This window comes from Aptenodytes forsteri, unplaced genomic scaffold (assembly GCF_000699145.1).
Source record: "Aptenodytes forsteri isolate BGI_AS27 unplaced genomic scaffold, ASM69914v1 Scaffold539, whole genome shotgun sequence".
Taxonomy (NCBI): Eukaryota; Metazoa; Chordata; class Aves; order Sphenisciformes; family Spheniscidae; genus Aptenodytes; species Aptenodytes forsteri.
This window is the reverse complement of record NW_008794123.1, coordinates 6,046-20,270: the sequence shown is the minus strand read 5'-3', so window position 1 is coordinate 20,270 and position 14,225 is coordinate 6,046. Positions and strand designations below refer to the sequence as shown.

At 39.4% G+C, this 14,225-nt stretch overlaps 1 protein-coding gene across 1 annotated transcript in view; it reads left to right on the top strand.

Annotated features, from left to right (window-relative positions):
- The window catches only part of MGAT4A (mannosyl (alpha-1,3-)-glycoprotein beta-1,4-N-acetylglucosaminyltransferase, isozyme A), a gene marked incomplete at its 3' end in the record, with an annotated part of 71,221 nt that overhangs the window by 56,242 nt on the left and 754 nt on the right, over positions 1 to 14,225 (top strand). The window contains exons 5-9 of the mRNA XM_009277114.2: positions 1,186 to 1,232; positions 1,828 to 1,941; positions 2,556 to 2,631; positions 4,309 to 4,423; positions 13,492 to 13,622. Coding sequence (XP_009275389.1) covers positions 1,186 to 1,232; positions 1,828 to 1,941; positions 2,556 to 2,631; positions 4,309 to 4,423; positions 13,492 to 13,622 — 483 coding nt within the window. The remainder of the gene's footprint in view (positions 1 to 1,185; positions 1,233 to 1,827; positions 1,942 to 2,555; positions 2,632 to 4,308; positions 4,424 to 13,491; positions 13,623 to 14,225) is intronic.

The following is a 14,225-nucleotide window of genomic DNA, read 5'->3' as shown; positions in this document are numbered from 1 at the left end:
TGAGGAGCGGCTGAGGGAACTGGGGTTGTTTAGCCTGGAGAAAAGGAGGCTGAGGGGAGACCTCATCGCTCTCTACAACTACCTGAAAGGAGGTTGTAGCGAGGTGGGTGTTGGTCTTTTCTCCGAAGTAACAAGTGATAGGACGAGAGGAAATGGCCTCAAGTTGCGCCAGGGGAGGTTTAGATTGGATGTAAGGAAAAATTTCTTTACTGAAAGAGTGGTGAAACATTGGAACAGGCTGCCCAGGGAAGTGGTGGAGTCCCCATCCCTGGAGGTATTTAAAAGACGAGTAGATGAGGCACTTAGGGACATGGTTTAGTGGGCATGGTGGTGTTGGGTCGACGGTTGGACTCGATGATCTTAGAGGTCTTTTCCAACCTCAATGATTCTATGATTCTATGATTCTATAACAAAGATTAGGATTTTCAGTCACAGTTACGAATTCACAAACTCTCTTTTCCTGGAATGCATGTGTATGATCAGGTGAATAGGTTGAATAATTGGCCAGTTCTGGCAAGTTAGGTGATTTAGACTTTTGCGGAATGTCACGATTTATAGTTTAACCAACAAGGAATTTTTAGAATCTGTGCATCTTTAAGAACCAGGCAATTGATAGGATTGATAGTCCCTCAAATTTAATCTCTGATGCAAAAACCCAACCCTAGTCAGGAAAACAGCATGTTCATTGCTGTCTGTGGTTGGGGCATCCACGCTTTAAATGCAAAGTTTAGGAGGTGTATTTTTGAAAGAAGAGTGTGTGTTCAGTGCCCTGTTTTCCATAAAGCTTTCCTTGGTAATATTTTCATATGTATTATTATTATTATTATTATTATTATTATATAACAATAATACAAAGTTCTTCCTACACAAACGCTCAGTGATCATTTTGTCATTAAGAGCATGAGTGGTTGCAAGAAAATACCAACAGTTGGATTAGAACTGTCTGTTAAAAGCAGATATGAGGCAAATATTATTCCCCTCTGTTTACAAAAAAATTGTTTCTTCTCCCATTAGACATAAGACAGTTACATGTGTGATGTGTTCCTATATTACTCAAATATCTTACATGCTGAAATTGGTTTTTCAAGTACAGCTACCTCCACTGTTTATTTTACTGGGTTTTTTAAAGTGCAGCTCCAAAACTGTTAAGTATTCTATTTGTTTTTTGTGTTTGTTTTTTTCCAGACTGATCTTGATTATGTTAACAGTGTTGTTGCAAGCCTGGAAAAAGAGTAAGTTGTAGTTTTAATCGGGAACTTCTTAGCTTATTGGTGGGTTTGCTTTTTATTTTTCCCAAATCAGGTTGTGATAAGTAATAAAAAGTATTCTGGAAATAGGAGATCATGCACTTTTGTTTCTTGGGGGTTTGGGCTTTTCAACAACAGAGTAATAGATGACAAATTAAGGGGCAGTGATTCAGTCAGTTAAATTGTAAAACAATAAATGGGGTTAAATTATTTGGTGCAACATAAACAGATGGGATTGGTTTAACATGAATGGAAATTTGTGACATCTGTGTTAGGGCCTTGTATTCCATATGCTCAAAGAGAACTATAGAAAAAAAATCACTGGGTTCTGAAAAAAAGAAAGGCAAAAGAGGTGTTTAGAATCTAGTTAGAATTCTGATTGTTGGGTAAGAGGTTATACTGCTCTGAAGAAGATGCTAACGAAAACAATGTATTTTTTATATACTACTTTTATTTTACATGCCTCATTTGAATAAGTCATTGTTGTAACAAGGCATAATAACTGTACCAACAGAAAGCAAGGAGGAAGTCTACAGAACTCAGAATCTCTCATGTGACTTTAGGATGTTTCTATTGACAGGTTTTCTACAGAGATCAATTCTGGCTTGGTGGAAGTAATAGCCCCTCCTGCAACTTACTATCCTGACTTGACAAACTTGAAAGAGACATTTGGAGACTCAAAAGAGAGAGTGAGGTTAGTTTATTTCCCCAGATCTTTTCCCATCTCCTCCCACACCCACACTTTTGTTGTTTATGAAATGGCAAGTGGGATGTGAATTCTTGAAATGTTTTCTTACTGTAATTCTTGAAAGTGTGGGGATGCTAAAAGTGCTCTGTGAATCCATCTCATTCCTATCTGCATGCTGTTCCGTGCATGATCAGAGCCTAATGCTATGCTTGGTTGAATTTATTTAGTGTTAAATTTTGGGAGGAGAACTGAGACTTGATATACTTTTTTTGCTGTATGTAGACTTTTTTGTTTACTGTTTTTCTTCCTGAAATACAGTGTAAAACCCAGTAATTCCTGCTGAATTACCATTTAAAATGCACGTGTTTTTAGTGAAATGTCAGGTAGTTTTCACAAAATCAGATTCAAGTTAAAGCAGTTTTATGTCTGTATTAAACCATAAGGCGAAAGCTTTGTTCCTTTTTTTCAGAGAGAGGATTTCCTGAGCAAACAATGCCAAAAGCAGCTGTCCTAACATTTCACTAATATGCGTCATTGTTCATAGTGAGATTTACTTTGCATTGCCAGTGTGTACTGAAATAACTTTTTTCATAATCCTTAAGCTTTTAATTTCATTTCAGATGGAGAACAAAACAAAACTTGGATTATTGTTTTCTTATGATGTATGCCCAGAAAAAGGGGGTTTATTACATTCAGGTAAATTTCTCTTCTTTGTTTTGAGACAAGTTTTCAAATGAGTCTCCAGAAATTATGCTGTTGGACACATCAGAAGGACCTACGCAGAACAGAGATAACTTGATTCTATAGTTGAAGGAGGGCATTAAGTATGGAGGTTATGGTATATGGGGAAGTAATTTGTGGAGGACAGTCTCTGAAGTAGAAAGTAATTTGTCCTGTGAAACTCTTTATCTTAAAAAGGGGGTTTATTACATTCAGGTAAATTTCTCTTCTTTGTTTTGAGACAAGTTTTCAAATGAGTCTCCAGAAATTATGCTGTTGGACACATCAGAAGGACCTACGCAGAACAGAGATAACTTGATTCTATAGTTGAAGGAGGGCATTAAGTATGGAGGTTATGGTATATGGGGAAGTAATTTGTGGAGGACAGTCTCTGCAGTAGAAAGTAATTTGTCCTGTGAAACTTACTTTATCTTAAGATGCTTAGTAAAAAAAGTGAAGGAATGCAGACAGCTTAACTACCGTTTTTTCCTTGTCCCCCAAATGAGTTACTGTTGAGTCATCTAGGCAAAAAACACCAACATAGTTTTGAGTGGAAATCGAGCTAAAATCCATTTTTACTTTCTTTTGAAGGCAAGTGCAGCATCACTTTAATATGACTGTGTTGTATAGATATGTTTTCAATGTGTTGCTAGACTTGTTTTCTTTTTTCTTTTTTAAAGAGGTTTTCAAGAACAGAGTTAAGCAATTCTTCTTAAATTTAATTTAGCTCAGAATTGTTCCTATCGTGTCTTGCTGCTTTGAAGTAGAAGCCTTACCTACAGGTATTGCACATTTAGTGAGTAACTGCGCTTATGATCTATATTTAGTTTGGGACTGTGTCCTTTGGGTATAAAGCCCCACTCATCTCATCTAGTTATTACAAAGCTATGCTGACTGCTCTTGGAGAGCTGTTGGAGACTCAGCTCTCCTGGAAGCTGCACAGTCAATAACGTGAGACAGTCTTTTTGAAACTAGGCAGTCGCACAAATATTAGTACCAGAACAAGGGGGGGGAGCATAAATGCACAGGGAGAAAGGACAGCAGAAGCAGGATCCTTAAAGCAGTGGCCTGCACTTAATATGAATTAAAGGCATTGTAGCGCCACATCTTGGCGGTTCTGCTGCCCGGACTAGATGATTAGTTTGGAATATGTTCTTCTGTTGGACAGCTAAAGCCAGGTGAAATGGATCCCACCTCTGTAGACGTGTCTCTTAGCTTCTTGTCTCAGAGGAGAAATTCTTTCGGTGATGTTAGGTGCATGAGTAAAGAAAGTCATGTTTGTGTACAAATAATACAGATATTCTACTTGTTCTACTGATGATGTCACTTAGTCTAACTTTATTTCATGGATGATTTTTCTCTGAAGAGAGAAGCTAGAAAAGCAATGTTCTGAAGTAATAAGTTGAGTTACATTTGTGGATTCTTACTACAGAAAGATTCTGCATTAGTGCTCCACAACTAGACAGACTGTGATCCCTACAATAGTTATTCTTGGCTATAGCATCTAGGTTTTATAGCAGCTCTTGCATTAGAAATATATGGCTATGTGTTAGCAATATATTACAAATCAGTATTTCCTAGCTGTACTTTTTCCTATTGCTTTGCTGGTGCTTTTTTTTAATTTATGTTGATATCGCTGCTGCCTTCCTCTAGCTTGAAGATGACATCGTTGTCAAGCAGAATTATTTCAGCACAATAAAAAATTTTGCACTTCAGCTCGCTTCTGAAGATTGGATGATTCTAGAATTTTCTCAGCTGGGTTTCATTGGTAAGAAAAAGTTCACTTTAGTAGTTTGAAAGAACACATTCATCCTCAGACTCCGTGAATTAATAGTGATCTGACTTCAAAGCTATCTTCTTTGTACTGGAAATAGACCAAGAAGTAGAAATTTAATTGGCTTTTTTAGGAATTCTGGTTTAACTCGTGGGTTGGTGGTTTTTTTTTTTCCCAGTTGTTTCATACGCTTTTGTATGACTGAGGCAAACTCAAACTGTTGGAAAAGAGGGCATTTTTAACCAAAAGTACACATTCATCCTCAGACTCCGTGAATTAATAGTGATCTGACTTCAAAGCTATCTTCTTTGTACTGGAAATAGACCAAGAAGTAGAAATTTAATTGGCTTTTTTAGGAATTCTGGTTTAACTCGTGGGTTGGTGGTTTTTTTTTTTCCCAGTTGTTTCATACGCTTTTGTATGACTGAGGCAAACTCAAACTGTTGGAAAAGAGGGCATTTTTATAACCAAAAGTTAATTAATTTATAAAAATACTAACAGTTGAACTGCAAGGAATGACTTTAAATTTAGCTGCCATTAAAACAAAAATGTCATTAAAACACAACTGACTGAAGTAAAAGAAAAAAAGCATGAAAACTAACTCCACCTAAAACAACTTCGTTGGTGTCTGTGCCAAAATTTCCAAGAATCAGCAGGCATCAGTTTGTGTTGGTTGCAAAGCCTGTTCTATTGCTACCTTTCTACTCCATCAAGGAGAAGTTGTGACAGTCTGCTCCTTCTTAGGTGTAGTTTGAGTCTATCTGTCATTTACAGTGAACAACAGTGAGAGAAGCTAATGCAGCATCTCGGGCTGTTGTGAATTGACTACCAGGGTCCTGTTGAAATTACTTTATGGTTCTTTGCTCTTACACTAACATGTTTTTATTGAGAGGTATTAGACTTAACAGAAAAGCAATGAAAGAGAAGTTTTGAAGGGATTTTACAAATCAAAAGGTTATTTCATTACTGCAGTGATGTGTCATAATCTGTTTAAAAGCGCTAAGCTGGAGATATGCAAGGAAAAATCAAAAGCTAAGTCAGACTGTGGAGATTCCTGTATGTAGTCAACACAAATGATTCCAGTGCAAAGGCTGTAAGTTGAGCTCAGAACAGGAAGAAAATCCTACATGTAACAGATAAAGTGCTGTCCTGAGTTCTGTCATTCTCTTGGAAATTCTTGTTCTCTTGTTTTTAGTTTGGATCTACTTTCCAGAGAACGGCTTCATTTTTAGCTCAGTGACCCATAATGGTAGCACTGAGAACTGAGAATGTTGGCACTGTGTGAATGGCGAGTACTATCCTGTTTCTAGCTCAGCATCAGGTGTGCTGCTGAGGCAATAGTTTCCTGAATTTCAGGGTCTCAGAGATTCACTGAGTAGAAAGGAAAACAGTAGTTATCTCCTAAACGTGCTATGTTAGGGTACAAAATGGTACTTCGTACATTTGCCTGTCAGCCTAACCTATAGAAACAATGGAGAGGAGAGGAAACGGGCAGAGGGAAGTCTCCTTACCTATCTGACCACCACGTAACCGATCTGCTTGGTTGCCTTGGGCTACCAACAGAGATGCACTGTTGCTGAAATAGTTCTGGGACTGGTTTTGTGGCCTCAGAGGTGGAAGGGAGAAACAGGAAATGGAGCTGCCTATTCTGGAGAAATAAGCGTTTGAATAATTTACTGGAGCTTTTGCCCTAGATAGACTTGTCTCTTCTGTTGGGGAGCCCCTTGCAATTCTCTGCAATTCTGTGGCTGCAGAGGCTGGTTGAATACCAGCATCTGATTAGGCTTTGTTTCAACTTTTAAACAGTTAAATTGTGGGCTTAACTGGGGTTAGAGTTTTAGCTCCAGTCCTAATTGCACTTTAAATGTAAATTCTGTATGAAGTTCCTGGGCTAGAGAAATAATTTACATTCATTCTACATTTGCTTAATTTAGTAGTAGAGCGTACGCGCTTACAAATTGCAGTTTTGTAAGACTGACATGTCAAAATGGACATAAAACCAACTTACAGTTTAGGACGTGCACTGTCTACCCCATGCAGATGTATTTCAGATCACTTATTATTTGTGTATTTGTGTATTTCACACCACTTTCTGTTCTCAGTGCTGCTATAGAGGGCACAGTATCTAAGCCAGAAGGGGTAGGTAGATAGTTCTTAATACTGAGATTTGGCTTAATCACCTGCACAACTGTTTAAAAATATTTTAAAGTTGTTTTTCTACACTATGTACTTTTTTTCAGTGTAGGCTCTGAAATAATTGTAGTTAAATTTAGTTGTTAGCTCCTGATGCTTGCTCCCTGTTCTTTGTTCCCTGTATCATATTTGCTTGCCTCCTTTTAATTAGATGGTATCAGTAGAATGCCAGATGCATTTAGCTATGGCTACACATCTTAATGTTGCTTTTCTACCTAGAAAATGAAATTAGATTTTTTCTTCCAATTTAGCTACTTATCCTGCTTTTAAGTTTTGAGAGAAAAATTAGTATTCATGAAAGTGACTAAAACTTCTGGTTTTGAGACACATTGGTGTGCTGTAACCACATATTGCATAGAAATTTTATGCAAGTAATGTAGATTTGCCTCATCTCTGCTATCCCTTTATGGATCTTGATGCAGACTGATACTAAGGTAATTTGGTAATGTGGATAGCTGTGGAGAAGAGAAAAAGTAGCTGTTTGTAACTGGGGATGAGTTTTATGTGTCGATGTCTTAAGAGAGAAAGTAGATCACTGAATTGCCTAGATGCTACTGATTTAGAAATAATCTCTAAAAAGGAGGCGTGTAGCTGATTTGCTGTAAGCTATTGGAAACCTGTATCAGCTGGTAAAAATGTTTTTTGTCATAGTGTATTTCTGAACTGAAAATCTAATTTATGCAAGTACTACATGAGGAAGTGGCAAACGCAGCTGTTTAGGCTGACAGCAGGATGATAGAATTCTGTCACCTCTACCACAAAGCAGAAGTTGCTTCCTTTGTTTTTTTTTTTAATACTGAAAGCATAGTCTTAAGTGCTGTCAAGTATCTAATAAATAATGGGTGAGATGTGTGCTGTTTCCCTAAGAAGCTCTGTGGAAGGAGATGTATCTTTTGCTCTTCTGGATTCTGGTTTGCACTGTGGTCCCTGACACGACACAGGAAAGTCCTACTAGCTTTTATGAGAAGTACTGATTTGTCTTCCAACTGCCTGTGAGCTGAAGTGTTTTCCAGAGGATCTGGAATACTCTGCGCTGTAGCTATAATGCCAGCTGTCACGAACTTCTTTAATGGAGCAGTCTGAAATCAGCCTTTTGGTTGTCTTATACAGTTCCTCTGAATCTTACTGCGCCCTGATGTTTTAAGGCCTGTTGTTCTGATTATTTTAAGTTGTTCTGATTACAGTTTTGCTCAAGCTGTCCACATAGTTGAAGTTTGGAGAAGAGTAGATCAAGTCAAATATTTGAGATTTAAATAACTTCAAAGAGGTTCTGGTTTTAATGCCAGTAATTTGCATATCATTAACAGGGAAAGCATTGAAAGACTTCAACTATAGTTAGAATATGTGCTTGTAGGTATAAAATTATTGTTGGTGTAGACTGAATATATTTAATGATGCTTATGCGGAAGAATGAAAATGAATGATTTAGATACTTGCAGTTCAGAGAACTGTAGAAAACAAAGTTTTTCATTTTGTGTGTGTCTTGTACTTGCCAACAAAATACTGAGAGGGCCAGAATAGTTCATTAAGGATAGCATTTAAATGGACTGAAAATCAGACAGAAGTCTTGGCAGGGCACAATAAATAGCAGAAAATGTTCCACAATATCTTTTTTTTCAGTCCTGGCTCTCATTTTTATCAATATAGATAAATAATATGGAGGAAATCTTCCACATTTTGTAAATCTCTAGGGATTTATGGAGCAAGATTTTACCTTTGAGTCTTAATTATTTTGGATTTTGAAGTTTCTTTCCAAGGGTAGGTTGTATGCACTCAGAATCTGAAACCTCTGAAATTTTGTCAGCAGAGTCTCCTCGATTTATGTCTGTTCTCCTGCACTGTACAAAGTGCATGAACATGGTGCAAGATGAGCCATTGCTTCAATTCTTTCACATTGTCTTCTGGTTTGAGGCAGTGCATGTTGACTGCAGTTTTTGCTTAGGTCTCTTTGGCTTGATGACTTTTGACTGCATATTGGGGATGGCCAGTGGGCAATCTATAGGCTGGATTTGGATGGCAGCTCCATGGCTCACAGTGCTTTCCTCACCTGCAGCTGCATGGGGGGCCACAGGACTGCAGGACCTTGGCAAATGCTGCTTCTTGTTCTTGGGCTATGGCTATGCCCTAGGGAAGCCAGGCTGCTGCTACCCTTGCTCAGGAGAGGCTAGGCAAGGGCTTGGCTGATTTGGATTCAGAGGGGCTGGGGTGTCGGATCTGTGGAGTAGGAGTTGTACTGGGGCTGCTTTCCATCACAAGGAGTAGCTGTGGACAGTCAGGGGTCCAGAGCTTTGAAGACCTGTTTTACCAGGGGTTTCACTGCAGAGGCCTGTTTTTGAGCTGGGGTAGGAAGGGTTCTGGGGGAGAAAAGGGGGACATTGATCCATGGCAGTACTGCTGTGCTGTGCTGGTGGTGTCCTGAGACAGAATTGACAGATGAGGGATGCTGTGTTATACTGAAGGGCAAGGAGCTGGGGCAGAGCTGTGCCAAGCTGGGTGTGGAAGGCGGTGACAGCATTTCAGCCAGTAGTGTGTGGATGTCTGTCCTTGGTTACTGAAGGGAGACGAGGGCTTGTCTCGGGAGCAGGCTGTTGCCTGTTCATCTTCGCTCCAGTGATCATTACGAATTCAAGTGAGAAGGCTTTGCCTGCACTGTTGAACCCTTCCACGATGCTGGGCAGTGTAATGTAGAGAGGCCAGTTGGGTCTGAAGATGCTAGTGCAGGTACAGCCAGCTGATGCTTAGCTAGCATATTCTGACTAGTTGCAGTTGGATGTATTAGGGTTTGGGTTTTGTTTTTTTTTCCTCTCCCCCCTGCCCCAGTGCATCCTGTGACATCACCATGTTAACTAGATTATTCCCTGAGTCAGGGGTGGTTGACTGCATGGTTGACAGTGGTATGCCAATCCAGGCCTAGAGGAAAGTGCCTCTGGGCCTAGACAAGTTTGCCATATGGAAGTAAATAATTTGTTTGTTCCTATCCTGTTTCTATTTTGGGTAAAATTAGGGTAACTTAAATTAGGGAAAAGAGTAAATTCCTACTCTTACCTTTAGTCTTGTTCTCTGCTTATTTCATTGTAGGTAAGGATCCTGTACCTTAATGTTCAGGTTTTAAGTGACATGGTCTGTGAGTGTGTTTTCACCATAGATGACAACTGAAGACTGTAATCCTTGTGCTCTTCAGAAGATGAGCTAGTCAAAGGAAAAAATGTACAGTGTGGTTCTATTGCTCTGTCCTTGGGTAGAAGAAAAGGATTCCAGAGCAGCATGACTGTGTATGCCTCCCAGAAGAGGATAAACTCTCTCTTCAGTCAGTCTCTTTCCACTGAGATTGGAGCAATAATGTGGGGATATTTTTGTCTTCTGAGTCGCATGGTATTGCGCATCTCTCTGACACCACATGGAAAGGTCCACTTCCTATGGAAGCAGGCATGACTGACAGACTACCTCAGCAGGTTTCATCTAGAAATGATGGTTTCAGTCCCATAAACATCCCAGAAACATCTGATTAGTCCCATTTTTCAGCTGGTGTTTGATTAGGGTTTCTCATATTTTTCTCTTCTCCTGCCCTATGCTATTGAAAGCAGTAGGCAGAGATGAATCACCAGGAAAATTGGGAGCCCATTTAGTTGGAAGTGTGACAAGCTGAAAGAGCTGTTATTCTGCATGAATATTTTACACAACATTATACAAATCATATGATTGTTTCCTACCCATTTTTAAATATTTACTTCCACAAATAATGTTAAACAATATGACAACAATATAGTGTGTAAATAGTAACAATATACTAATAAAAATCGTAACATCTTTCTTATGTCTTTAAAGAAGAAGACTTTGCAGTTGTCCCTAGTTTAGTAGGAGTTGTCCCTTGTTTAGTGGGAGCTTCAAATTTTAGTTACAGAATATTTTCAAGTGGAGATGCCTATTTGAGGACCTCATTGCAACAAGCACCTACAAGTGATGTCAATGTTTTTGCTTTATAAACAGCCAAATTAAAGGTTTTTGTAAGGGACAACTTTGATTTAGCAATGTCAGGTAAGTTAATGTCTTACCACGTTTACTTCTCCATCCCACTGTGTGAATGGTCTGCTTTATGAATATAGCATCATTCCAACAGATGAAATAATTGGGACTTCTGTCAGATGCTTCTTCTGTGTTTATTGCACTGCATCATGATGTAGCCTTGCTCAGACCTCTCCAAACTCATCTCAGAATTCCAAATAAGTATTATTTCATTGGCTATGTTCTTATCCAATTTCATACAAGTCATAAGGGAATGAGATCGCATCAGACCTGTTTTCTGGAAAGGACGAGGCCCTTTAGGTCATCTCCTAAGTATGTATCCTCTTTTTGAGGAAATAAAGGATCTTGCAATTCGAGATCCTGGCATTCTCAAAGCAAATCTCCACATATGAGAGTCTGATACCTGGCAGTGTCAGAGCACACGTAACAGGGCTCCTGCAACTTTGATGCTTTCCCTTAAAAATGTCCTCGTTGCTAATATATGTAAGCTAACAACCTGGCATTCTATATCTACTCTGAGATGTTGTATAATGTGCTAGGCTCAGTCACTTGTTTCAGTAGAGAAGTTTTCCATCCCTGTTACAACAGGGATTTGAACTCCCAGCTCCTTGGGGTTTTTTTTATGCTGCCTTGAGATAATCTTCTATGAATTACAGACTTCATTGAGCCTCAAAAGAAAGAGAAGTAACTGAACGTCTGGCTCTGAGTGATAGTCCACATGTACATTCACAGTGGAAGTGTATGTTCCTAATCACTTAAGACTAGAAAACTTTTTACCTTCTGTGTAGTACTGGTTCAGGGTGATACTTCAGGTATATCCTCTCTTCGGTTTATATAAATGCGAACGTCCTCCTTAATGGCTAAATAAGGTAGACTGCTTGCACCACTTCTTCATTTCCGCTCAGCCACCTGCTCAAGTAGAGTGCTACACTGCTGATGGTGTTTAAGCTTCATATAAAACGTTGTTCCCTATTTGTTTGTCATCCAGACTATACAGCTCCTTAGTGGCCTTTCCGAAGAATTTTGTCCTCTTGTAGATGAGAACCAAATCCCGTTTTCTGTTGAGTGTGGGAAGTGTTTTTGCCACCTCAGAGAGGAACCTGTTCTTGATGTCTACTCCGGCTGTTCTTCCTAAGTGTAGAAGGAGAAAATATTAGGACCTCTACCACTCGTGGAACTTGTTATTTAAAAAGCCTATGAAGGCCTCATAGATTACAAGTGGAAAAAAAACATTTCACATGCCTAAGTGCTGTGTATTAGTGTGTTGTACAGAACTCCCAAGTGTGGACAGACAGAAGACTTGCATTGGAGAAGAGCTTCTATTGGACTCTGATCCATTAGTGCACACGTGCCCCAAGAGCTCATGCCTGTCTAAGTCAGCACTGCCCACATCTCAGCACCATCTGCAGAACTGAATCACTTCGGCCAGTGTCCTCCTAAGAGATTCATTATCATGTAATGTCTTTCTCCCTTGCCTCCTCCATTGTAGCCTAGAAAAGTAGAGGCAGACTTAATCTGCAAACCTGATGATGTTTTCTGAATTTGCCCTCAAATCTGGAACTGCCTTTGGGAGTTTAGCTGGCCCTCAGTCCCTGGTACAAGCACTTGTTGTCAGTCTGTCTTCAGCCTTGGGCTGCCCCACTCCCAGTTACCTGTTGGTCCTGGTAGCCGTGTCTTCATACAAGGCACCTTTCTTAAGTGCTGCATTCAGTTTAACAAAATAGCCCAGTAGATTGGCCACCTTTCTCTTCAGACACCTGGGCTGGCAGTGAAGTGCATTCCACAACCATGGAAAGAGTTGCTCTTGTTGATAGTAAATAGACTTTCTTCATCAACGGTAAGTTTTCTTCTTTTGCCAAGGCCTCCTTTAAGCCTCACAGTTTGCAGGGTCCCCAAGAATCCTGTAGCACAGCGCCACCCAGAAGTCCATCTGTACTTGACCCAGCAGTGTGCTGTCTTGGAAGTCCCAAAGTCATGGCAGTACTCGGTGAAGAAGTTCTGCAGTTTCTGTTTGTGGGAGGGACTTAGACTTTCTGCTAGGCAGCTGACTGCTTTGAGTGTGGCTAGTTGGAAATGCTGTCAGTATGAGTTTGCTGATGGCCTATGCATTTCAGAAAAAACTCCCGTCGCTGCTATGTGATATCTCTCTTTTTTTTTTTAAGTTGTGTTGTCTCTGTATGTTCTAGGGAGGGACTTAGACTTTCTGCTAGGCAGCTGACTGCTTTGAGTGTGGCTAGTTGGAAATGCTGTCAGTATGAGTTTGCTGATGGCCTATGCATTTCAGAAAAAACTCCCGTCGCTGCTATGTGATATCTCTCTTTTTTTTTAAGTTGTGTTGTCTCTGGTTATGTTCTAGTAGCTTCCTTCTTTCCCTTTGATTTTTCTACAGTGAAGGATCTGGAGTTAGTGGTAGGTGTTCCATCTCTGCTTTTTGTACCTGCAAAAGCTGCAATTGTGTGACTGGGCAGATAACACTTGTGACAGCTCCTTGTCTCAGATGCTTGAAGCTTTCACATGGCATGGACAATAATAGGCACGAATCCATAACTGTTCTTTCTCTATTTTTGCAGACTGACAGTTTCTGTTCTTAAGGAGACTGTGTTGTAGTATACATTGAATACTTTGATAGCACCAAGATATATTACGAGTTCTTGTTTGAATAGTTGTTTTACTTAGTTTTGCATAGCTGAAAGGTATGGAGCCTTTAATAACATTGAGATTTCAAGTTGTTCATTGCTAACGTTTCTTGTCTTGGCACAAACTTATCGTCTATTGTCTCACTGATTTTAAAAGACAATGTTATCTTCAATCTAAAATAACTCCAGTTATTCTTAATGTCATCACAGGTAAAATGTTCCAGTCTCCAGATATCACTCTTATTGTAGAGTTCATATTTATGTTTTATAAGGAGAAACCTATTGATTGGCTCCTGGACCATATCCTCTGGGTGAAAGTGTGTAACCCTGAGAAAGATGCTGTAAGTTTGTTTTTATTATAAAGCTTCTAAAATGTTTTCATGATGGTGATTGAGTTGGTATTGGTGAGCTGGAGGCTAGCATACTTACTGTGTAGTATGGTTACTGCATGTCCTGAAAGAGTTTTTCTTCCTTCCTACCAAGATTTTAATCTCAAAAAGAACTTTGGAGAGACAGTTCTCAGAGGCATTATAACTGTTATTGTTTCAGATTTTGGAGATGGATGCAGTAGGATGAAAAGCAAAAGTCTAGTTAGTTTCTGTGTGTAACAGTTCTAAAATAAACTCATTCACATAACCCACACTGAGGCTCTGCAGAATGCCACTGCTTGGATAGCAGTTATAGAGAAGGTTCCGAATGGGGAATAAACTTTGGATTTTGGTCCTTCATTTCTCAAGTAGCAGCCTTGCTGAAAGACTGAATCAACAGGTTCCGTGCAAGAACCTTGAACAGTGTTATATTTGCACAGCAGTCTTAGTAGATTTCTGGAATGAAAACAAGAACAACTGGATAAATAGGTCTGGGTTCTTGCTGAGTCTTTTTGGTTCATGTAACATCACGTACGTGCACTAAAAACTCAGCAACCTTGTGTTGGTTTTACTAAT